Source organism: Candoia aspera, chromosome 5 (genome assembly GCF_035149785.1).
Source record: "Candoia aspera isolate rCanAsp1 chromosome 5, rCanAsp1.hap2, whole genome shotgun sequence".
NCBI classification, from domain to species: Eukaryota; Metazoa; Chordata; class Lepidosauria; order Squamata; family Boidae; genus Candoia; species Candoia aspera.
In genome coordinates, this window is record NC_086157.1 from 107,245,284 (window position 1) to 107,271,872 (window position 26,589).

The 26,589-nt window shown below is 41.5% G+C and overlaps 1 protein-coding gene across 1 annotated transcript in view; it reads right to left on the reverse strand.

The window, feature by feature from the left end:
- The window catches only part of NOX4 (NADPH oxidase 4), a 124,073-nt gene that overhangs the window by 30,709 nt on the left and 66,775 nt on the right, over nucleotides 1-26,589 (reverse strand). Inside the window, exons 12-13 of the mRNA XM_063304741.1 lie at nucleotides 20,912-20,972; nucleotides 10,866-10,947 (exon numbers count right to left, since the gene is read on the reverse strand). Of these exons, the coding sequence (XP_063160811.1) occupies nucleotides 10,866-10,947; nucleotides 20,912-20,972 (143 nt within the window). The remainder of the gene's footprint in view (nucleotides 1-10,865; nucleotides 10,948-20,911; nucleotides 20,973-26,589) is intronic.

Sequence of the window (26,589 nt, forward strand, 5' to 3'; positions counted from 1 at the left end):
GGTCTAACTGCCACCACATGTAGGGCTGACTTTCAAAATAATCTGCAGCACAATTCCTCCTTCAATCGATCCAATTGAACCAAAGCTCAGAGGATGTCAATATGCCTCTGGCTCTGGGCAGAAATAAAATGGTAGAAAAGCAAAGGATTGAAATGTCAAAATATTGGAAAATGCAAAAAGAGCCCAGAGAGGCCACGAAGCCCTGAGAGAACCCTAATAGGAATTCATTCAAATGTTCCTTAGAGAAGCAAAAACAGCTTTCCAGCTGTTACCAGCTCCGTAGTAATGCTCCAATAATGGTAAAATAAATCATGAAAAACATGCCTGAGGCAATGTATTTCACTGAGAAAAGAAGCTAAATGGATGCCTGTTTATCCTTTCCTTTCCTTTCCTTTCCTTTCCTTTCCTTTCCTTTCCTTTCCTTTCCTTTCCTTTCCTTTCCCACCCAACCAACCACATCCCACTTGGCCCCATCCCTTGACTTAGGAAAAGCTAAACTCACTGCAGGTTATACAAAACTCCAAGTTTGCATACTAGTAGAAATCAGTGTACAGAATCCTCTGTACAAGAAAGGACCTTATAGGTCACCGAGTACAAACTCAGAATCCTAAACCAACCTTGATAGATGGCCATCCAACACCCGTTTAAAAATATCCAGTGAGAGGGAGCCCATCATTCTTCTAGGCAGCCTGTTCCACACCATGACAGCTCTTTGTTGTTAAGAAAGTCCTTCTAATAATTTCCCTGAGTCTCCTTTCTATTAATTTCAATTTGTTGGTCCTTGACCTATTCCCATGCTCAACAGGCAGCAGCTCCTACCTTGCCCAAGGCATCCTTTTAGAAATTTATAGACAGCTCTTTCTTCTGAAATCTAAACTTGTCCTTTCCTAATACCTTTGATTTCCAGACCCCTTATCATTATGGTAGCTCTCCTATGAACCAGTTCCAAATTCTCCATGTCTCTTTTGAAGTCTGCTGCCCAAACTCTTAAAGTTCATTTCTTGTGAGCCAGTTGCATCCATACTTAGAACAGGTCGCTCATGACCTTGTCACCTGGACTGTTGAAACTTGTTCTACCCGGGGCTGTCCTTGAAGACCACTTGGAAACTTCAGCTGGTTCCAGCATGCAGTGCCCTAGGTTCAGCCATGTAACGCCACTACTGCAGGAGCTGCAAGTCGTTGCCAGGTACTTCCTGGCACAATCCAGGAAACTAAAAGGTGGACTAAATCTTGGCTATCAAATTCAAATCCACCCCATCTTGCTACAGTTCAGAAATATGTTGTTGTTTATTTGTTCAGTCGCTTCTGACTCTTCGTGACTTCATGGACCAGCCCTCGCCACAGCTTCCTGTCCGTCATCAACACCCCCAGCACCCCCAGGGACGAATCCGTCACCTCTAGAATATCATCCATCCACCTTGCCCTTGGTCGGCTCCTCTTCCTTTTGCCTTCCACTCTCCCTAGCATCAGCATCTTCTCCAGGGTGTCCTGTATTCCCATTATGTGGCCAAAGTATTTCAGTTTTGCCTTTCATATCATTCTCCCAAGTGAGCAGTCTGGCTTTAGTTTCTGGAGGATGGACTGGTTTGATCTTCTTGCAGTCCAAGGCACTCTCAGAATTTTCCTCCAACACCACAGTTCAAAAGCATCGATCTTCCTTCTCTCAGCCTTCCTTATGGTCCAGCTCTCGCAGCCATATGCTACTATGGGGAACACCAGTGCTTTAACTATGTGGACCTTTGTTGTCAGTGTGATGTCTCTGCTCTTAACTATTTTATCGAGATTGGTCATTGCTCTTCTCCCAAGGATTAAGCGTCTTCTGATTTCCTGACTGCAGTCAGCATCTGCAGTAATCTTCGCACATAGAAATACAAATTTTCTCACTGCTTCTACATTTTCTCCCTCTATCTGCCAGTTATCAATCAGGCTGGTTGCCATAATCTTGGTTTTTTTGAGGTTTAGCTGCAAGCCAGCTTTTGCACTTTCTTCTCTCACCTTCATCATAAGGCTCCTCAGTTCCTCTTTGCTTTCAGCCATCAAAGTGGTAACATCTGCATATCTGAGATTGTTAATGTTTCTTCCAGTGATTTTAACTCCAGCCTTGGATTCCTCAAGCCCAGCACGTCGCATGATGTGTTCTGTGTACAGCATCATCTTGCAAGATTTTGAAAAGTTTAGCTGGGATGCCGTCATCTCCTGTTGCCTTGTTATTAGCAATGCTTCTTAAGGCCCATTCAACCTCACTCTTCAGGATGTCTGGCTCTAGCTCACTGACCACACCATCAAAGCTATCTCCGATATTGTTATCCTTCCTATACAGGTCTTCCGTATATTCTTGCCACCTTTTCTTGATCTCTTCTTCTGTTAGGTCCTTGCCATCTTTGTTTTTGACCATACCCATTTTTGCCTGGAATTTACCTCCGATGTTTCTAATTTTCTGGAAGAGGTCTCTTGTCCTTTCTATTCTATTGTCTTCTTCCACTTCCATGCATTGCTTGTTTAAAAATAATTCCTTATCTCTTCTGGCTAACCTCTGGAATTTTGCATTTAATTGGGCATATCTCCCCCTATCACTGTTGCCTTTTGCTTTCCTTCTTTCTTGGGCTACTTCTAGTGTCTCAGCAGACAGCCATTTGGCCTTCTTGGTTTTCTCTTTCTTTGGGATGTATTTTGTTGCCGCCTCCTGAACAAAGTTGCAAACTTCTGTCCAGAGTTCTTCCGGGACCCTATCTACTAAGTCCAGTCCCTTAAATCTATTCTTCACCTCCACTGCATATTCCTTAGGAATAATAGTGAGCTCATATCTAGCTGATCTGTGGGTCTTCCCTAATCTCTTTATTCTGATCCTAAATTGTGCAAGAAGAAGTTCGTGATCTGAACTACAGTCAGCTCCAGGTCTTGTTTTTACCGACTGTATAGATGTCCGCCACCTTTGGCTGCAAAGGATGTAGTCAATCTGATTTCGGTGTTGTCCATCTGGTGAAGTCCAGGTATAAAGCTGTCTCTTAGGTTGTTGGAAGAGAGTGTTTGTTATGCAGAGTGAGTTGTCTTGGCAAAATTCTATCAGCCTATGTCCTGCTTCGTTTTGTTCTCCCAGGCCATGCTTACCTATAATTCCAGGTGTCATTTGACTGCCCACCTTAGCATTCCAGTCTCCTGTGATGAAAATAACATCTCTTTTAGGCGTGCCGTCCAGTAGGTGCTGCAAATCCTCATAGAACTGCTCTGCTTCAGCTTCTTCAGCATCTGTGGTTGGGGCGTATTCAGAAATATAGGTTCACCTATTTCTTACCTATTTCATAGGTATGTTACAAAAAGAGAGTTGCAATTCATATTACCAGGAAATCCTGGGGAAAAGTCAGGGTATACAACAAATGAAGAAATAAATAAGTATAGTAGAGCTGCTCAAACAGACAGGAATTTCAGTTGACTACAGACAGGATGCCCAGTTAATCTAAAACAAGTCTCTTGCTCTAGTTTCCATCAAGGGAACTATTTGCCAGGCCAGGATGCAAAAATGGTGTGCACCCTCCTGGAAATGGACAGCCACAGTTCTTGCACACACAAAAACGCTGTGGAGCTGGTGTCATCTGCCTGTATAAATCAATGGCGCTGTGCAAAGCTTTAGGACAGGTGATTCAGCTCAAAGGGGATTCAGCCACATCATTCCTTCAAATTCAGTCTTTAATTCAGGTGCACTGAATTAATTCAAAGGGCTTAGAAGGCAATTCAGAATTTTGATGGGCTTTCTGGCTTTCAGACTTTTTTCAGACTTTCAGACTGCAGCTGCCTTTCATATATGAAGAAAGCCGTTTGGGGGGTGGGGAGGGTGTAGATGGGTTCTCTAATATTCACAATGAGTGAGTGTTATTAACTCCTCAAACTCAGTGTATGAAAATACTTGGAGAAGTGCTACTCTGCTGTTTGTGTCTCACTCTTCTTATAGAATATATTTAGGCAGGGTTGCTTGGAGGGATGGGGAAAGAAAATGCAAGAGAGAGAGAAAAAAAACCCTCAGATTTATTCTGCTGATCTTTAGTATCTAGCATACAGAACATATACACACAGACACATGCTTGAGTCTAGCTGGTGTGTCAAACTGGGATACCACTAACAAAAGAGCAGCATAAGGCAGCCTCTGATTCAAACCACATTGGCTCCTCCCTCCCTAACTGCTGAATGTCAGCATTTGACAACTTGATAAATGAACATCTCCATCCTTTTTTCAGGACACAACTCTTGCGGTTGACATCAACACTTTCAGATCAGTGGCAGGACATTTAAAGCACTCCGTTGTTGGGTTTTCGTTTAGAACACTGCTATTTCCCAAATGAGAATGGATAGGGAGCCATGTCAGATCTCATCCTCAATCCGTGTTCTTTGTGCATTGTGAAAATACGAAAAGAAAGGCGGGAGAAAAAGGGTTTAGGTCTTAAAGATCAATGGAACATCTTAAGTGTGGTGGCAATGATTTGAAACAGCTAGACACAAACAGACTTTGGAATTTCCCCATCAGATTTGTGGTTAGCAAAATTGGGTGGGTGCTTCTCTGAAATTCTTCAAAAAATTACCAAGGCAGAACTCCCATTTAGCAGGGGTTAAAGAATAAGAGACTAGACATTCACAGAACCTCTTAACCACCTCATCCCTAGATAGGTGCAAGAACACTGTGCCCCACCCTCAAAAAATGCAATGAAAGTCTCTTCTCCTTTGAAATAATGTCTAATGCAAATTCTCTTGTATCAAACCAAATGGGAACTGGTACGGAAAAAAAGTAGAATTTCTCTGTCCAGCATTACCTTAAGTGATACCCTGATTGTCCTAGATGTTTCCAGGACAGCAAATGTTGGTTAATAGAAGGAGTGCATCTAAATTAGGCAATAACCAGTTCCACCGGTAATTCGCAACTCTTGGGGAGGGAGGCAGGGCAGAGTTGGCCCAACAGGTCATCTTTGCCTGTTGGACATCTAGCAGAAGTAGCAGAGCCAGGCTGGCTATTTATACCCCTACCAGCTACGCAGGACCGCTCCAAGCACTACTGCTGCTGCTTCTGGCTGCTACTGCTTTTGACTGCAGCTGGTGCAAGCGTATCTCCAGCTGAGCATCAGCCCAAGTTGTTCTTCCTGTTGGCCCTGGAGCCAGGCAGCTATATATTGGCCAGCATTAGCAGCAAGCATAGCAGGGGTAACAGCACTAGCGTTCAGCCTGTCCTGTGCACCTCCCTGGGGAAGCCAGACAGGGGCACCATTCTCTGGGGGGCAGGGGGGTATCTGCCTATGCTTTAGGTCGCCAACCGGCTCCTACAAACCAGCTCCTGCTTGATACATTTTCACTGCAGCTTAAACAAGGCTGTATCCAAGGTCATTCACAGGGGGCATCACAAAAATCAAGACGGTGGATACACAGGAGAAGAATGGATGGTTAAATTAATGGAATTGGGGCACATGGAAGAAAAATGACAGCATTGATAAGAGAAAATGCAGTGACTGGATTTGTTTCTACTTGGAAACTGCTTTTGGATTATTTGCTGGCAATGGAAAAAAAAATGAAGTTTTGATTTTGGGCTTTGATGATTAAACTGTTTGCTTTTATGGAAAGAATGTTAGCAAACGTTTAACTAACGGTAAGAGACTAAATGTGTATAATAAGCATTTATATCTGTGTTGGAGAATGTCGGAAGTCACCTTCTTATATTTTCTCTCTATTTCTGCACTTTCTTAGTTTTTTTCTTTTTTTCTTTAGCTCTGTCCTCCAGCTTTTCTGTAGTCTGTATTTTGTATTTTAACTTTACTCTGAATTCCATCTAGCAGGTCTCGGAAGCGGGCCTTCTCTGCTGTAGCTCCCGCCCTTTGGAACATCCTTCCCCCAGAGGTGAGACAAGCCCCCTCGCTCCTGGACTTCCGCGAAAGATTAAAGACCTGGTTTTGTAGGCAGGCTTGGAACGGGAGGGCGAATAATTACACCTGGGGATGGCTAGTGAGGTGATCTGTAGGGACCTACCACACTGAAGGTCTGATTAAGATCTCTTCACCATGTAGATTTTATTATATTTATATTTTTATTGTATTTTAATTGTAATGGTTTTATATTTTAATCTTGTTTTATTGTAAGCCGCCCAGAGTCCCCCTGTTGGGGAGAGATGGGTGGTGAATAAATCTATAAATAAATAAATAAAATTTTAATAAAGTTCTTATGAAAAAAGTCAAGATGGTAGCTGCACTGGGGTGATCAAAGCTCTGCCCCCCTTTTTGTGAGTGTTATGCATGTGGCACATGTTAAAAAGGAGTAGGGGTTTTACCCTGCAGCTATCATCTTGACTTTTTCACACCTCCTGCAGACACCTCCTGACTGAATCACTCTACATTTTGGGCCGAGTTGACACACCCAATTCTGCCAAGTGATGCCCAAAGAATACTGGGGAAAGGCGGAGAAGAAACGTTCAGGTTTTTATCTTAAATAGTGGGGGTTGAAATATTTAGTCCGACTGAGTCTTAGAGAATTGGGCAAATGGAGTGGTCTGAAAAAGCTAGACAAAGCCACAGACGTTAGCTGCAGCTGAACAGGAGACCCATGCTAGGGAGTAAACACTTAGTTGACTAGTCTGGATCCTAAATAGATCCTAAATACTCTGATCAGTTCTCATTTTTCATCCACAGTTCCTGTTTTATAAGAGTCTGAATATGTGCACTGTATGTTCTCCTGAATTTCTTAAGAAGAATCCATATATATTCTATCAATAGTCTTCAGCTTATTTGTTAATGAGCTGGGATGTCAATGACTCATTTCCTGTAATGAACAAATTTCTTTCTTTCTTTCTCTCTCTCTCTCTCTCTCTCAAATTAATGGCATAAATTAAACAGCAGTCAATGGCTCAGAACAATATAGGGAAGGTTTTCTCTTAATTAGCTAGAAGTGGGGCTAGAAACATGTACGAACATGGAAACTCACCCACATACTCCAGCCATCAGCCTTATTACAGAAAAGGAGATTTCAGACAATTCTGTTCCTGTGCTGTAATGAGAGACTGTTCACCTTTCAAAAAGTGTTCATCTTGGTAATCTAAAGCAGTGTGAGATTACAATTCAAAGAATATGGGGTTTTCAGAGAAGACCCACTGCCCACTGATTTGATGGAACTGAACAAGGAGCGAAAACGTTCAGCCAATTTGGCTATTACTTCCAGGAAACATCAAGAGCAGCAACAGTGGGAAGCTGTTCTTTGCATATAAATTACACAGTCAAAAACCCTGGTTGTTTTTTTGTAGCTATCCTACACCCACACCTACACCCCCACACAAACACAGCTATTACAATATCTGGAGCCTGCCAATCATTTAAATGCACCAGGAAAGGAAGGGAGGGAGGGATGGAGGGAGGAAGGAAGGAGAGTATATGTTGCTTTTCATCACAGCAAGCATTTTACCAAAGAGGCAAAGGAATAGCTATGCATGTGGAAGAGAAAGGGCTATTTTTTTTATCCCATCTTTATTATTTTTATAAATAACTCAAGGCGGTGAACATAATTAATGCTTCCTCTTCCTCCTATTTTCCTCACAGCAACAACCCTGTGAGGTGAGTTGGGCTGAGAGGGAATGACTGGCCCAAAGTCACCCAGCTGGCTTTCATGCCTGAGGCGGGACTAGAACTCACGGTCTCCTAGTTTCTAGCCTAGCGCCTTAACCACCAGACCAAACTGGCTCTTTGTTTTGATTTTTGTTCAAGAGAGCATAACATTTTTGGTATATATCTCACAGATAGGATATCACAACCTCCCTAACGTTCTTCTAGTTCCCTTAGTTACAAGGTGGTCAAGGGTTGCGTGTGAATACCCTGTCTAGTCCTTCAAGGTAGACCTGATCAGGAAAGTGACTTCGCAGGAACACCAGAACTCTACTTTATCGTGAAAGGCTATAATAACAGAATCTTGCAAGTCTGTCTGTGCTTCTCCACCCCATCCTCTTATACTCTAGGAAAAGTCATCCCAAATCTCTTCTTAATACTATCTCCCTTCCTAGGACTTAAGGAGTACTTCTGTCCTCTTGGTTTACATACAATCAGTTTCTGATTACAGGTAGTCCTCGACTTACAACCATTCATTTAGCTATAGCTCCAAGTTATGATGGCACTGGAAAAGTGATTTATGACCAGTCCTTGCAGTTATGACCGTTGCAGCATCCCTGCAGTTACATGATCAAAATTCGGACGGTTGGCAACCAGCATGTATTACAAGAGTTGCAATGCCCCTGGGTCACGTGATTTGTAACCTTCCCAACCAGCTTCCAACAAGCAAAAACAATGAGGAACCATGTGATTCACTTAACAACCATGTGATTTGCTTAATGACCACAGCAAAAATGTCATAAAATCAGGTGCAGTCATATGATGCCTCACTTAATGAATGCACTGCTTAATGACAATTTTTCTGGTCTCTATTGTGGTTGTAAGTCAAGGACTACTTGTATTGGCTTCAAGCCATCTCCCTGGCTCTCTATGCCATGATGCTTTGTTCAGCAGTCTGCAACCTCCTTGGCTTCCATTTAATCCCAAGGAAAGATCTCAGAATGGCATCATGGTTGTTTTAATTGTTTTTGGTTGGGTTTTTTTTTTTCAATCTTGGCTGCCATAAATGTTATTTATTACTTTGTTATAATTGCTTTTATCTTGTTTTTAATCATTTTAAGCCATCCAGAGTCCTGTTTTTGAGATGGTGGCTGTATAAATGGAGTGAATGAATGAACTGCTTCCTTTGGGATTGTTTATTTGGAAAGAATGAGCAGGCAGGGAGGAATCAGAGGTGAGCAAAAGAGTTTTAAAAGAAAGCAGCAATTGTATCTTTCACTCTCTTGCAACATCCAAGTTATGTTATGCATATATTTAAATCATTTATAAGGCCAACCAACTGCAACTCCAGGCAGTGTACAACAGATCCAAAAAGTCAAAACAAGATAAATGATTTCAGTTAAAATCCAAAATGTAAATAGGCAACCAGGAACTCACATTCATGCTGCTCTCAGATGGGGGCTCCAATCATCCTGGCCTCAAAGCCCAAGCAATTTTAGCTCAAAACTACACCAAATGGTATTTTAAAGGGCTTCTAAAGCATGATAAGCTGGAGGTCAAAAAGCCAAAATACAATTTACAGGGGAAGAAAAACTTCCGAAGATTAGGAGACAGATTTCAGCACAGTATTAATTAGGCTCCTAGGCTCATACAGTATTTATTCAATAATAGCTTACACACCAAGGAAAAGTATTTAGTTTCAATTTATATCTTTCAACCATTTTATAATAAAAGCTATGTTGTAATTTAGATTGCAATCCTACACTCCGCTGGAAGTAAATTCCATTGAATGCAATAGGATTTATTTTCAAGCAGACAGATACTGCGTTGAGCTATTAATGTTGGGTCCTGGTTTCTATGCCCCTATTTAATTTTTTTAAGGTTATTTCCTGTTGAATCTTGTTGAAACTAGAAGCTGATTGCATCACCTTGACAATAAAAACAGCAATCGTAGTAGTTCTCCATTTTCATCTTTGTTGCTCCATTCCAATTGTAAAGACTTTTTCCAGTTCTCAAAACATTCATAATGAGGATTCAGGATGTTTTAACAGAATTCAAGATGCTAGCATCAGGAGCTTTAATGTTATCTTCTGGTTAGTGTTATTGCAGCTGGCTAGCGTTACAGATCAAGATCCTCACTCATATTTTCATTTGTTGCAACTAACTGTAGGGCATGTGGTTTTGTTTATTTAAAAACGAACTCAACTTGAGTACTTTTCCATGGTCTGTAAGCTACCAAGTAACAGTGTGAGCCTAGGAGCCTAATTAATATTGTGCTGAAATCTGTCTTCTGATTTTCTGAAAATGTTCTTCTCCTGTAAAAGAGGCCTTTGTTTCAAACAAATTCAGTTTCTTTTTCAGAGCCAAGAGCCCTATTTTTATTTCTAATTCTAGACCTGATCTCTATTGATTTTTCAAACTTCAGTCGGCAGACAGGCAGTTTTTAAATCAAGTAATCATCACACTCCACCTCGCCCCAGCATTTCCACTCGACATCTATTCACCTCCAATGTTGATCCCCTCCAAAGCTGATCCAGTTCATTATCACAGAAGCCCTTCCCCATTTAGCTGCTGAGATCTGAAACAACCTTCTTGCATCTTTCCACTTCAGTGAAAATGCTGTGCTATTTTCCCATGCAACTATACTTGTTTTACAAAATCACTATTTCAGCTTCAAATTAAGTAGTATATCTATAGCCATATCCTTGGGAAGGAGCATTCCTGAATCCAATGAATCTTTCTTTGGAAAAGACATGTCTGGACTGCTAATGAAGTCTGAGTTGTGTTTGTTTGTTTGTTTTAAAAAGGGGGGAACAGTAAAAAGGAATTTAAAAGGCCAACTGCTCCCAACCCAGTGCGATGGATGGATGGATAACAACAGCAATAACAACAATAATAACATCAGAAGCAGAAACATTGTGTGTATTGTGTGTATAAATCAGGTCAAAACTAATTTATAGCATATATTTGAAGACATCATGATTCTAGCAAACCCTACTTCATATATATGTTGGCATATGTTCCTTCAAAATGTATGAACTTGTTCACCAAAGTTATCCAAAATCTGTATCAGGAAAAGCTGAACTTTCTCATATGTATAAATTATACAAAGAAGCATATGTTTGTTATTTAAACAGGGTCAAGCAAAATAAGGTGCATCTCACCAACGTAGGTGCTCACAAGATGCTTATCCATCAGTTGATTATCTTCCAGCAGATATCCCCACTTCACTTTGTACCATGGATCATAACAAAAGCTTTCTATTTTAAATGTGAATTCTTCCTGGGGCAAACAGTGTTTACTTACTTAGGATAACATCTTTGCTGGAAAACTGGCAGAATCTCAGCGTCCCAGCTTGAATGTAGGAGCAGCTGATCTTGAAACCTCTCTGTCAAATGATGATGATAATCATAAACAAACAAATGCATAAATATTTTGATGAAGAAGAATGGGCCGTATCAACACAAATAGTCACTGAATTTAGATCATGGCTGCACTAATAGCACGTAAGGCCATAATGGCTGTCATGGTTACACCAGGGGATGAGAAATCTGTAACTCTCCTGGTGTTGATGAACTACATTTCCCAACGTCCCTCACTGTTACCAAAGCTGGTTGGTTTTGCTGGAAGATGCAATTCAAGATCCCCTGGATGGTAAGTTCCACTCCCTTTATATATAGGGACTAGGATTTGAGAGAACTGAATTCAAATTTCTACTCTGATATGTGTCTCCTTGGGCTAATGATTGTCAGTGTGCAGACATCAAGCTAAATCAGAAGGCAGATTCAGTACAATTGAGCAGTGTGCTAAGGCACTATGACTTAAGTGCTTCTGTTTGGTTCCTCTTCCCAGGGAACTGATCAAGCAAACAAAAGGAGTTTCTTCATGGTTTGATAGGCATAGAATCTCAACTGGATTTCCAGCTTGTTCCTGTTCTATAAAACCAAATTTTGAGGGCAGAGCAGCTATACATTTAGGGTTCTCATGCAGAGATACCTGGAAACAGTGTTTCTCAACCTCAACAACTTTAAGATATATGGACTTCAACTCCCAGAATTCCCCAGCCAGCATAGCTAGAGTTCTAGCTTCTGGCAGTTGAAGTCCACACATCTTAAAGTTGCTGAGATTGAGAAACACTGCCTGGAAAGCATTACATCTGGTAAATACCTTTGAACAGTGTTTCTCAATCTTGGCAACTTTGAGATGTGTGAACTTCAACTCCCAGAATTCCCTAGCCTGGGGGATTCTGGGAGTTGAAGGCCACACATCTTAAAGTTGCTAAGGTTGAGAAACACTGTCTTAGAACATCTTGGGAACACTTCAGAAAAAAATAGTTAGTTTCTATCTGCAGCTGCATTTGCGATACACTGATGCTGTATAACTAAACTGAACTGTTTTCTCTGGGAGAGTTACAGAGAGTTACGGAGTTATGTTTACGAAATAATCAAAGATCATTTTATAAAAATAAAACTAGACTGGTAGAAGCAGCAGCATTATTTTCAGTCAGCAGAATACATCAACTGTAAGAACTTCAGTAAATAAATAAAAGATTTTCCATCACTAGTTTGTCAAAAGAAAATACCTTGGTCTAAAACCTATTGAAGGGAAAAAAGGAAGGAAGGAAGGAAGGAAGGAAGGAAGGAAGGAAGGAAGGAAGGAAGGAAGGAAGGAAGGAAGGAAGCAGCTCTTCTAAAAATATAAACAAGAAGGATAGACTTAACAGGCTCTGAAGAAAAAGGTATTATTTTAAAACATGTTTTCAAAGGGAAAAATATCTTGAAGAATCAGATGGAAATCTGTTAAATAAATCAGTATTTTTCTATTTTACTGTAAACTGCTTTTAAATGAAAACATAATAAAAACCATACAATACGATAAATAAATAATAAAAACATAATAAATAAATATTTCTAGCCTCCAGGATGGAACTGATGCTCTTTTGTAGCCATTCTTCCCCTCTGTAGTGATCCTTCCACTGTTCCTAGCTTCTTCCAGACTGACTGCTAAGAACACAAACTCCATTGTGTCCCCATAAGTGTTTCAGTTACGGGGACAATAAAGTTACCAATAGAAGAGAATCTCTGTAGCTCAGGGTTGAACTGTGGAGTCCTTGGTGCTCTCTGAGCTTGCAGATGTTTCATTAACATGCTTGCAGATGTTTCATTACCCAGCTAAGTAACACCATCAGTGCAACTGATGATACCTAGTCAGGTACAAAATGTCTGCAAGCAAATAACCAAACTCTAAGAACATTAAGGACTCCACAATAAGGTTAATAATCTTTTCCATAGACATGACATTTGTATTTTATTTCATTTAGAGCCCATCCTTCCTCCAGCATCTCAAGGCAGTGTATAGAGTGGTCCTTTCTTCAATTTTCTACCCAGAACAAGAACTCTGGGCAGGGTTGAAAGAAAATGACTGGTCCTCAGACACACAGTGAGTTTCCGAGGCTGAGGATAGACCAGAACCTTGTTCTCCCTGTTCCTAATTCAACCCCTTAATCACTTTACCACACTGGCTCTTAATACAAGCAGGCAGAGTATCCTAGTATCAAATAAAAATCTCCTTTCACTTGTATGGCAGAACGAGGCCTTTCAATGGCGCCTCCTCAGCAAACATTTCATGGAAGTGGTTTTCAAATTGGAAGGACTATGAAATAATATTTGACTCCTTCCAGACTCTCCTTTCTGCCTTGAAGTGTAGTCAACTCCCATTTCTGCACAGGCTTAAAACCAAACAGCAGATAGAGTAAAAGCTCCATTGAAAAGTTGGTTAAATGCTAGAGAGTGACGAAGTTCTTTTTCACATTTGCTCCACTCTCAAAGAAAAGTTACCACTCACCAATGTTCCTTTTTAATGCCTGTGTGCAAGGGCAAAAATATGTTTGTGAGATAGACACAGAGACAGAGAGAGAGAGAGAGGGAGAAAGCATTCCTAGAAAGTTAGAACATAAACCACAAATCCTCTGGGAAAAACAGATGTTTTTTGTTGTTCCCAACTAATGGGAGGCTGTACCAACATGCCCTAAATTGCTATACTACATACACAATTAATTCCCTGCTTTTCATTACCAGGGAAGAGATGCCCCAAAGGGTTCCAAACAGTGTGCTGCCATGGAAAGCTAGAGGAGACAAAGTGATTAAAAAAATGTGAGGGATGGGAATATTATTTACATCACCCAGAAGAGGCTTGTGTCCTTGCAAACATTCAGAACTGTATACGCTGTTGTGAAATTTCTGGTAAAAGTGGATCAAATTCATAACTGTGGCCTTGTAACAGTTTAGACCAGTGTTTTTCAAACTTGGCAATTTTAAGATGTGTGGACTTCAACTCCCAGAATTCCTTCTAACTGTGTTTAACCAAGGCATCATGAGTTTATATTGTTATGATGGTTTCAATCTTTGTATACTGGCCAGAGTCATTGCTATGAGATGGGTGGCTCTATAAACTGTGAATGGAATGGGATAGAATAATTACTTTGAAGGGTAATAGAATCAAAACTGGGGAAGGAGAAATCTGTTTGGCATACCTTCTTTACAGTCTCCTGTTTTGTTTTGGAATTTTTGAATGAGAGAATGATGGGAACAATGCAATGCATAAGAGCTGGGTAACTCAGACAGAAAAAGCATCCTGAAACAAGGGAAGCAGGAAATATATTCTTTCACTAGCTGTTCTGAAATGAACAGCCGTAGTGAGTCAGTTATTCTGAAGCTGGATTCCCAGTAAACTTCCTGTTAACTTAAACTCATGAGAGTTTGCCAGAGAAGGCCATGGAGAAAGTCCATGCATTGTGCAGGATCTAGTCTCTTTGAAGCTTACATTTCTTACTACCATGCAGTTCTGATTGAAAGATATAATTGGGGAAAGGCAGAAGGAATATTTGCCCTGGGAGTTAAGCTTAAAGGGGTCCTCAAACCGAGAACCTTGATATATATTTTTTAATTTAAAGATATTCAAATGAGGTCTCTTAGATTGTGTGCATGTTTTCATTGGCTTTTATATGCATGTTTAATTACTTATTATAACTCAAGGTTTTCATCCAAGGAAATACAGAGGAAAAAGAAAGTAGAAGCTTACAAGCTGATGGAGCAAAGAACAGGAAAATGAAATATTTATAGCACATCGAGCTTATAAATTCCCAGTTCTGTAGGGTATCCTAGACAGAACTATCACTAATTCAGGGGAAACATGAATGAATGAATGAATGAATGGGTCTTTTTATCGCTTTCCTAAAAGCTGGCAGAGATGGTGCCTGGAAATCCCAAATAGCAAGACATTCTTTTAACTCCGGAGCCACTGCAGAAAAGGCTCTGTCCTTGATCTAACTGTATGGGATAAAGAAGATCCTTTAAGTTAACTTGGTTCGAAGCCATTTAATGATTGAAAGATAAGAATTAGCATCTTGAATTTGGGCTTCAAAATCAATTGATACCTGAAAGGAAGCCACAAAAGAAGGCCACAATCTGTTCTCCATCATTCCGCTGTGCAAGATGTGAAAGAATGGAGTCAAGTTACAGGGAGGCAGGTTCCGATTAAATAATTGGAAAAAGTATCTGAGAAGCAAGAACAGTTCAGTCAACAGGAGGCATAATTACTAAGTGGGTGGTGGGTTCTCATTCCTTGGTTATGCTCAAGCAGAGATGAGACAGCCATCTGTCAGGGCTGCTTTAATCTGTATTATATATATATATATATATCTTTATCTTTATCTTTATCTTTTATTTGTTTTCAGAGTATAATTAAGATACAAAAAAGAAAGTATAGAATAGATAGGAAGCAGAACTAAAGAAAAAAGGAAAAAAAACTATAAAAGTGTCAATAGCAAGAAAACAGAAATGGAAAGTGACTTCCGACTTGCTCCGATACTGATATAGATACATTTACAAATCTAATCTCTTACCATTAGTTAACCTATCATAACATTATTTCTATTACAATTTTAATCTGTATTCTTGCGCTAAATGGGGATTGGGATAAGATGGCCCCTTCCAGCTCTGAGAGGCTAGACTACCACCTGTCAGGGATGTGCTAATTTTTATTCCAGCACTGAACAGGAAGTTGAACTCTATGCCCTGACTGTAATTCCCCTTTTTAATTGTCAGCCAATGATGGCAATTTTGCTTAAGCTATTCCCACTTCACCTCCCTCTAAACAGCTATTTTATTTCCCTCCCTACAACTACGCAAACTAAGAATTGTGGGAGGCTTTCCTGGTCATTCTTAAGGTATTTTCATACTAAATTAGCTCCACTGTCCAGCTAATAATTTGGCTGCTGAATTCTGATTTAGCTATAATTACCAAACAGTCTTCAAAGGCAGCCCCACAAATGATATCTTGCAGTAATCTACCCTGAATCTTACCAGGACATGGATAAAGGTGCTAAGATCAGTGTTTTCCAGGATGGTTTGCAACTGGGGTACCAACTGCTTGAGTTGTACAAAATAAAGGTAGGGTATACAGCGGTGCTTAAAAGTTTGTGAACCCTTGTGAACTCAATATTTCTGCATAAATATGAGCTAAAATGTGATCTGTCCTTCTCACAAGTCTTAAAACTAGATAAAATAACCCAATTAAACAAATGAATCAACAACATTATACATGTTCATTGATTTATTAAGGAAAATGATCCAAAGCTACATATTTGTGAGTGGCAAAAGTATGTGAACCTTTGCTTTCAATTACTGGTGTGCCCCCCACCCCCCAGGCAGCAATGACTGCAACTAAACATTTCCGATAACTGTTGATCAGTCCTGTACATTAGCTTGGAGGAATTTTAGCCCATTCCTCCTCCCAGAACAGCTTCAACTCAGGGATGTTAATAGGCTTCTCCAAATCAACTGCCCAGTGCAGGTCCTTCCACAACATTTCTATGAGATTAACGTCAGGACTTTGACGTGGCCATTCCAAAACATTAACTTTCTTCTGCTCTAACCATTCTTTGGTCATACAACTTGTGTGTTATGGGTCATTGTCAAATAAAGAATCAAACAAATCAGTGTTCGGGAACAAGAACATGATATTATATCACGTTGTTGGATACTTCTGATTGTCTGGGACTAACTCCACCCAGGTTTTATATGAAAAAAACATGAAATTCTAATAGACTGAAATAGGAAAAAGTTGGGAGGGAGAAAATGGCTTGTTCTCGGTTTACCAACACTCATTAGATTAATCTAACAACTAATTTAAGTTAGCTAATGAGCAAGCATTGTCACTGTGTCTGCTCAGAATTCACAAGTGTATTCTCTCCCTCCATCTGCTTCCCCAGAAATCTGAACCAAAAGCTGTCAAACGGTGGTCACTATTGATTATAAGCTCCAGCGCTTCAGCTACTTTAATCACATCCCGTGGGGTATTCAGGATGATATATTGCTCAACACAGAGCTCCTTCTTCTTATTGCTAAAGTACTGCAGGCCACAAAGGACCACACAGCTTTTGTGTGCTTTCGGGTGACCTTCACAAATCTAACACAAAGTAAAAAAATAAATATTTTTACCCAGTGGGGCCGATAAGTCCCTTGACAGTCATGGTGGCCATCATAATTTTAGCTAGTAGTGGATGCCTACCATAGTGTTTTCATTTTTTTAGCCCACAAGGCACCTATTACCTATTTTAACCTCAGCTGTGAATGCTGGTGTGTTCTGCACATGAACAAAACATCCATGGAAAGATTCTTGACATCCAGTACATTACACATCTGACTGTGTAAGTCTTGCCTTGCTTTTCTTTTTTTGGCAATACTTTTCAAACAAGGACAGGGCATGCACTGGTCAGGAAGACGTTCCCTATACAGGTAGTCCTCGATTTTTTGAACAGTCACTAAATGAAGTGTTGTTACGAAGATGCTGTTATGAAGATGCTGAAAAGACTGATCTACAACTGGTCCTCACACTTATGACCATCACAGCATCCCCATGGTCACATGATCAAAATTTGGGCACTTGGCAGCCAGCATGTATTTACGATGGTTGCAGCATCCTGGGGTCATGTGCTCACCATTTGCAACTTTCCCAGCTGGCTTCCAACAAGCAAAATCAATGGGGAAGCTAGAGTTGTTTAACGGCCACATGATATGCTTAACAACTGTGGTGATTTGTTTAATGGCCACAGAAAAAAATAGTCATAAAATTGGCTGCAGTCATGTGATGCCTCACTTAATGACCGTATCAGTGACCGAAGTTCTGATTCCAATTGTGGTCATAAATCGAGGACTACCTGTATATTCTTAAAGCTCCCCAAGTACTTTATCAGATATTCTATCTTTCCACCTAATTATTTGGTACAGTTTTAGGAACGGAAAACTCTATTCCTGCAAACAATGTCTTCCGCAAAGAAAAACATTCTCACCAACACCTAGAATATATTTAGAAAGGAAAAGAATTTAAGGAGAGTGGAATGATGCTCTGATTTACCAGGATAATATTGATGATGTGGGTCTCTTTTCCTTATTCCTGCATCAGAGAAAGTATCAACGTGTTTTAGGGTCACAGATCTCTTCAAAAGAATTCAGGTTGGACAGCCAATGTGGTGTGATGTTTAAGTGTTGGACCAAGACTCAGGAAAAGCAGGTTCAAGTCCACCCTCAGCCATGGAAAATCATGGGGTCACTCTGAACTGGCCATATTCTTGCAACCCAACCAACCTCACAGAGATGTTGTTCTGGAGAAAAATGGGAGAAGGGAGTGATACGTATGCCACTCTGAACTTCTAGAGGAAAGGCAGGGCACAAACCTAACCAACAAATGAGCTAATTAAAGCAAAATACAACAAAGTAGAATCAAGGAAGAAGCAGAAGCAGAATTCAAGGAGGTAACCATTCAAGCTTTTTAGGTTTGAAAAAAATTGCATGACCCATTAGAAGAATGTAAAAGAAAAGAAAAAAGCCTGCTGGATCAGCCACATTAGAATCTGGCTCTGTGTTCGTGTGGCCAACCAGGTGCATTCAGGAAATTCAAAAGGGTGGATGTGATTAGGGGCGTCATCCAGTTTGATCGGGTGGTTGAAGCCCCACGTCTTTTTAACATGTGTCACACACATGTAAAAAGCATGGGGCTTTTATCATCTGGTCATGCCTGCTATTTTGATGAAGCTGACCCCTGTCATGTGAAGGCCCCTAATGGAATTTCTTTAATCTTTAAAAAATGTGATGCATTTATAGCAGAAAGGGCTCCTTCCTTTTCAGATGCTATTTGAAATCACTATGTAAGCTTGGCTTCTTGTGATTCCCAAGTTCCTATATTGCCACTGTGACCAAGAGAGCAACTAATGGCAGAAGTATCCTTCTTGTCAATGGTTTTTCCATTTGGTTTCCAATAGTTATCAATGGTTTTTCCATTTTTGTTTTAGTTTTTTTTATCCCACCTTTATTATTTTTATAAATAACTCAAGGCGGGGAACATACCTAATGCTCCTTCCTCATCCTATTTTCCCCCCAACAACAATCCTGTGAGGTGGGTTGGGCTGACAGACAGTGACTGGCCCAAAGATACCCAGCCAGCTACAGTTATCAAAAAGATTTAAAATGGATAAAAACACTTATGGTATGGAGCGAAGTAAGACAGAATTTGAAGTGCAGTTGTGTGCTGATTATGAACATGTAATTGCTAAAATGAATAAACTTTTGTTGAAATTTGAAATTGAAGTTTAAAGAATGTAGGATAAAGTGGGCTAAGAATTTTGGTTATAATATACAGATGAATCAGCTGGAAAATATGTGGTCAAAAGGGTTGAAATTTACATTATGTTATGATCTTAAAGATAATTTTTATAAAATGATGTATTGTTAGTACATGATGCCAGAGAAATCATCTAGAATGTATAAAGACATTCCAAATGTATATTGGAAATGTGAGTAACATGAAGGGACATTTTATCATGCTTGGTGGACATGTAAAAAAGCAAAAAAAAAAATGATTCAAATATACACATTGATACAGAGGATTTTAAAGATTAATATTCAATTGAAGCCAAAACTTTTCCTTTTAGGACTGATGGATAAGCAGTTAGAAAAGAGTCATGGAAGATTATTTCAATATATGATTATTGTGGCAAGATTACTATATGCACAAATATGAAAAGATTCTGCATTACCCACCATGGAGGTTGGTGAAATTGACAGAACTTGCTGAGATGGTCAAACTGACTTCTTTGATTAGAGAAAGGTCATTATTGACATTCATCAATGACTGGAAACCCCTTATGGTTTTTTGCGTAACAAAAGAAAATGATTTTGTGACTTATGGTTTTGATGATTAGAAAGAGTAGGTTATAGAAAGAAGGGAATTTTGATGAAATCTTGGAGAGAAAGGTTTGATTAGAATTGTATGTATAACTGCCAAGAGGAAGATTTTTTTTTATATATATATATATATGTTTTCTGTTCCTTTCTTTTTCCTAGCTCCCTTTTTTCTTCATCTCTTCTTTTCCTTTCCTTTCTTTTTTTCTTTTTCTTTTTCACATTTACTTTGCGACATTTTTTTCTTTGAATGTATTTCCTATTATATCTATAAAATCTTTTAATAAAAACTATTTAAATTTTTTGTTATATTTGTATACACAAATCACGTAAATGTATGCAAATGGAATATTTTTCATGATTTGCATAACGATGTCATTGTCCAAATGACACATAGTGGTGAGTAAGATGTAAACATTAAGCACAGTAAACAATTATAGCACTAAAAGGGGGTGAAAACACCCTCCATTAACTGAACTCCCTCCTCCACAAATAAATTAGCTCTATCTGCTCTACATTTTTATAACTTCTTTCCCAGCATTGCTTCACCTGAATGTTGAGTCATTTTCATTCATTCCATTGCCTTTCTATCCAGCCTACTTGATGCCAAAAATTAAAATAGAGCCATGGAATTCCAGAGGACTATGCAAACTGAAAGGATGTTCCCACCACCCAGGAGGAGAAGCATATGGTGAAATGAAAGGTAACTTGGTAATCACAATGTGATCTAAGTGTTAAATAACTGGGAAGGCAATCAAACAGCTGGTATTAAAATCTCCTTATCTAGCAAGGGCACATTTTATGCAACAACTCCTAGATATGAGCCAAAGGAAAAAAAGGCATTGCACAGAATCTCTCTCTCGCTCTCTCTCTTACACACACCCACACACAAATCAAGCCATATTACTTCTGATTAACAAGACAATTTATCCAGTTTTAGAAAAGTAGGGTATCTATGAGCATACTCCAATCAATTAATCCATACCGCAATAAAATTGCTGGGAGGCCAGGTGGGAAACTGGGGTTACGCTATGCAGTTGCACACAGATGGTTGGGAGTTTGCTTCAAGGTATTCATTACAAGTGGAAGTGCACAGTTGGGCTATTCACATACCTGTCCAGTCTCCCACGACTTTAATGTGCACTCCAAATGTTGCCTTGGTAGCTGTCGGGCACTGGAAAACAAAGCAAGTTAAAATAGTTAATAACAGAACGATGCCACGGTAACTCAGAAACATGGAAGGAGAGATCCACACTGGGCTGGTTACTAATAATTACTAGTCTTCATCTAAGTTAGTAATTCACTGTAATACAATTATGAGGCATGGGGCACTTCCATGTGGCACTGTTTTCACTGTGTTTCTTCTCTCCACTATGGCTCACAAGCCAAAATGAACCCAACTTTTTATTTGCCTTCCTTCTGCCAGTTAAGAACAAGCAGGGGTCATCATGGAAAATATCATGAAATTTTTGAGGAGCCAAAATTTTCTTAGTTAACCACCATGAGGCTCAACAAATAAGATACTATCATGTGTTGCCACCCGAACTGCCACAGGTTCTGATGTAATAAAAATCCCTTCACCACCTCTCTCCAGAAAATAAATTGCTAGCATTCCCCCATCTGCACACATGTACATTTGGGTGCATTTGTATGGCTGTTTCCAATTAAAAACAGAGTGGCTTTTGGGATGGATCATCCTGCTGGGAAGATGCCACTCTTTCTATTTCTATTTAAAAAAATCCTTTCCTTGACAAAGAGTTTGCTAAAGAACCACTGTATTTTGGCCAACTTGATCTAAGAAAGGATCAATCTCTTTGCGTGAGATGGGCGGTGATGAAATTCGAAATATAAATAAATATAAATGATATTAACAAGCTGATTTGTTTAGATGTATTGATTTAAACCAATTGGATCAATTAAAATGAGGTTCCTAATCAGTATCTTGGAGTAGACAGTCATCTGGATACAGGAAATCTGCTGTTACAGAACTCTCTGCTAATCAGCAGAGCTTCTGTTAAAGATGTTTAGTTAACGAAGAGGAACTGATGCAAAGTACAGTTTTATAAATCCATCTTTGAAAAGGCATTCCTGTAATGATTGCCTACTCTAATAGACTAAGACTCACAAGCAGGAACTTAATGATATCTGATTTATTAAAGAATAGTATGCAAATACAGAGAAAGCTGAGAATGAGCAAAAGTGCACCAAATACAAACTAAAAACCTTCGGCTCAAACGTAATCCCTCCCCTCGCCCGGCCGTTTCAAACTCCCCCCCCCCCCCAGGTGCTGGTAACCGTTTCTGCTGATGTCCTGGGAAAGGAACCTTGAACACTCGAGATAACCCAAACACATTCCAATCCAGCTGCCAACATATAACAATCCCACGAGATGGAATCCTCCTCCCCTCCCAGATGAAACACGCATCAGCCAAATAACATGCGAAACATTACGATGTACCGGCAACATTGGAACGGTGAACACGACATACCGCGCCCCAAAAAACATTAAGGAGCAGGTTTGAGAGGATAAGCTAGATGAAAGTGGCGAACCAAAAGAGGAGATTGGACATCACGGGCAAACACCCATTCAGGGTGGGGAAAGTGCTTCCAGCGAATAAGGTACTGTAGAGTGCCATGTAGTCAGCGAGAATCAAGGACCTCCTTCACCTCAAAATGTTGTTGCCCATCAATCATGATCGGAGCAGGAGGTGGGGGTTGTGGATGCCAGTGATCTGAGTGGTTGACGGGCTTGAGTAAGCTGCAATGAAAAACAGGATGTAAACGTTTCAGATTGTGTGGCAAATCCAGTCTAAACGTGACAGGGTTAACAACTCCCACAATGGGAAAAGGTCCAACAAACTTAGGAGCCAACTTCTTCGAGGGCTGAGGGGACTTAATGAACTTAGTGGAAAGGTAGACCTTATCACCAACTTTAAAAGCAGGTTGAAGGGCTCGTCGCTTATCGGCGTGCAGTTTATAGGCAGATTGGGCATCAGCCAACGCCTGTTGAATCACTGGCCACGAATCAGCCAGCTGAGCAGCCCAATCAGAAGCGGAGCAGGGCTGTGTGGAGGGCTGAGGCAACTCAGGAATGGGAACAAAGTCCCGGCCAAACACAGTATGGAAAGGGGTGTGCCCCGTGCTCTGATGGACGGCGTTGTTATAAGCCACCTCAGCAAAAGGTAGCAGATCAACCCAATTGTCCTGCTGATAGTTGACAAATGCCTGCAAAAATTGCTCCAGGGTCAAATTAAGAGCCTCTGTAGATCCGTCAGTCTCCGGATGCGACTCAGTGGACAACGCCTGCTTGGTACCCACCAGCTTTAAAAATGCCCTCCAAAATTGGGAAGTGAACTGTGTTCCGCAGTCCGTGACCAAGCGGGAGGGGCTCCCGTGAATCCGGTAGATGTGGATTAGAAAAAGGCGGGCCAATTGCTGCGCAGACGGAATGGAAGCACATGGAATGAAATGGGCTTGCTTAGAAAAGTAGTCCTTTACCGCCCAAATCACAGTCTTTCTCTGACTAGGAGGTAAATCCACAATGAAATCCATGGAAACCTCCTCCCAAGGACGGGAGGGGCTGGCCACCGGCTGCAGCAGCCCTTGCGGTTTGCCCCCCTTCCGTTTTGACATAGCACAGACAGGACAAGAAGCAACATAACTCTTTACATCACGTCTCAATGTGGGCCACCAGAATTGGCGGCACACCAGATGCAAGGTTTTGACAAACCCAAAATGACCAGCCACTTTATCATCATGAGACCTAATCAAAATTTCCCTTTGCAAACTGTCAGGGACATAGAGGCGGTTTTGCTTCCAAGTGAAGCCTCTGTCAAATGTAACATTGTCTCTATTCGCTTGCAACCAAGTGTCAGATTTCAGTTCTAGGAGGAACTGTTGTTGCAATTGCGAGGGAATTGGCGTCCTTCCCCCAGCCAGTGAAACCGAAGCTGGGGGCAGCTGTGCACGAGTCTGACTGCGTGTGACAGCTTGCAACCCCAATTGGGGTGCTGTCCACACTGTATCCACAATGTCAGGTGCCTGGACCAAATCCTGGGGCAGGCGGGAAAGCGCATCAGCCAGGAAGTTTTTCTTGCCCGGAATGAACTTCAACTTAAAGTCAAAGCGACTGAAAAATTGAGCCCAGCGGATCTGCTTAGGACTGAGCTTACGGGGCATGCTGAGCGCTTCCAAATTTTTATGGTCAGTCCAAACTTCAAAAGGACATTTACCCCCCTCTAAGAGGTGGCGCCATGCCTCCAAAGCAGCCTTGACTGCAAAAGCTTCTTTTTCCCAAACATGCCATCGCCTTTCCGTCTCGGAAAATTTCCGGGACAGATACGCACAGGGCTTCAGGTGGTCATCAGCATCCGCTTGCAGCAAGAGCGCTCCAATTGAGAAATCGGAAGCATCCACTTGAACCACAAAGGGTTTAGTGGGATCAGGGTGTTGAAGAATGGGTTCAGCAGTGAACAGGCTTTTGAGTTTGTCGAAAGCCAACTGGCATTCAGGTGTCCAATTGAGCAATGCCCCCAGGTTCTTCACCTTGCGTGTGTCCCCCAACCCCTTCGTACGTAACAAATCAGTGAGAGGCAATGCAATTTCTGCGAACCCCTGGATGAATTGGCGGTAATAGTTGGAAAATCCAAGAAAACTTTGGAGCTGCCTGTGGGTACACGGGCGCTCCCACCCCAAAATAGCTTGAATCTTCGCAGGATCCATTTCAATGCCCTTGTCAGAGATCCTGTACCCCAGGTAGTCAAACTGAGTCTGATGAAATTCACACTTAGAAAGTTTAGCATAAAGCTCAACCTTTCTCAGTTTGCTAAGCACCTGTTTCACCAAGCGTTCATGTTCCTCTTCCGTTTCAGTATAAATCAAAACATCATCCAAATAGACCAGTACACCCTTGAACAAATGTTCATGTAACACTTCATTGATCAATTGCATGAACACCCCTGGTGCCCCCGCCAACCCAAAAGGCAAAACTTTGTACTGAAAAGAACCCAGTGGACAATTGAAAGCAGTCTTCCATTCATCCCCCTCCCGTATGCGGATACGGAAATAGGCTTCCCGCAAATCCAGCTTAGAGAAGATTTTCCCCTTAGCCAGATGTGCTAACATGTCTTTTATGAATGGCAGAGGATATTTGTTTAATATCGAGACTGCATTTAATCCGTGGTAATCTGTACAAAGTCTCAATGTCCCATCCTTCTTCGCTCGAAACAAGACGGGGGCGCCCACTCGCGAATTTGCTGGTTCAATAAAACCCCTGGCCATGTTTTTGTCCACAAACTCCCTCAACGCCGCCAGTTCCTTTTGTGTCATGGCATAGATTTTTGGTTTGGGCAGTTGCGCGTCAGGGACAAACTCTATTGCACAGTCAGTTTTTCGATGAGGTGGAAGTTGGTCCGCTTCCTTCTCACCAAACACATCTGCAAAGCTTTGGTATTGCTCCGGTAAGCCCTCCAGTGGGGTGACAGCAAAATGCAGGGTTGCTGCCACTGCCCTCCCCACTGCAGCCTCCAGAGCGTCATCCTCACCAGGGGCTTGATAGAACCCATCCCCAAAAGTCAAAGTCCTGTGCACCCAATTTATATAGGGGTTTTGTTGGACCAACCAAGGAATCCCCAGAATGACTAAGGGACCCCCCACAGGCGCCACCACAAACAGCAGCCCCTCACGGTGGCTGCCCATTTGCAACGCCACCATGCCCGTGAAATGGGTGACTCGTTTCCCCCCCGCCGTAGAACCATCCAGCTGGGTGAAAATCATGGGACGTTGCAGTGGAAAGCTGGGTAACTCCAAAGCAGCCATCACATCAGGGTGCATCAAGCAACGCGAACACCCTGAATCGATCAATGCCCAAACTTCAACGGTTCTTGTGCGGGAGCCTAACTTCACTTTAACGGTCAGTGTGGGATAGTTGGCACTCACCGAGATATGTTCGCGCCCATCCTCCACTACCTGCCCACAGGCACTCTTTAAAGCAGGTGGCTGGTGTTTCCTGCCGGCTGGAGTAGATCGGGCTCCCCCTCGCCCCCGAAGTAAGGAATCTCCTCCACTTCAGTTTCAGCCATGGCTGCCTTCATTTTCCTGGGTAGAGAAGGAGATTTCCCTGATGGCTTCCCCGAACGATCATCGGTCTTTCCCTTCGGGCACGCCGCCGCTCGGTGACCTTCCTTCCCACATCGGAGGCATTGCCCTTTCACATAGCGGCGCTCCCTCTCCTCTTCCCAGGCACGTTGACCGGACTTTCCAGTGGGCGCAGCAGTGCGGGAACCCTTGCTGAGCCCAGCATATCTCATCACCTTCCTGTGAGCGTAGGTCTCATGGGCATGCTCAGCCTTCCCTGCCAGCTGTATCCATTCATACAGGGTATCTGGGTCATCCCTGCCCAGCGACCACCTCAGGACCTCCATATTCAGACCGTCCTTAAAAAGTTCTATTAATGTGGATTGGGACCAATCCCCAACCTTCCCAGGCAGAGCCTTAAATTCCAGAGTGTAGTCTGCCACCGATCGTGGCCCCTGGCACAGCTCCCTCTCAGCGCCCGTTTTGCTCTTTCTTTAGCTAACGGGTCTTCAAAGTGTAGTTTCAATGCCCACAGGAATTCTTCGAACTCCTCCAGCTCAGGGGCATCCGATTGACATAACTGCACATACCAATCGGCAGCCCGCCCCTTGAGCTTAGTGGCAATGGCATTAATCTTGGCTCTTTCTGAACGAAAATACTGCTCCCATTCATCCATATAACTCCTTGCATTGGTAAGGAAGAACGATAGCTTAGTT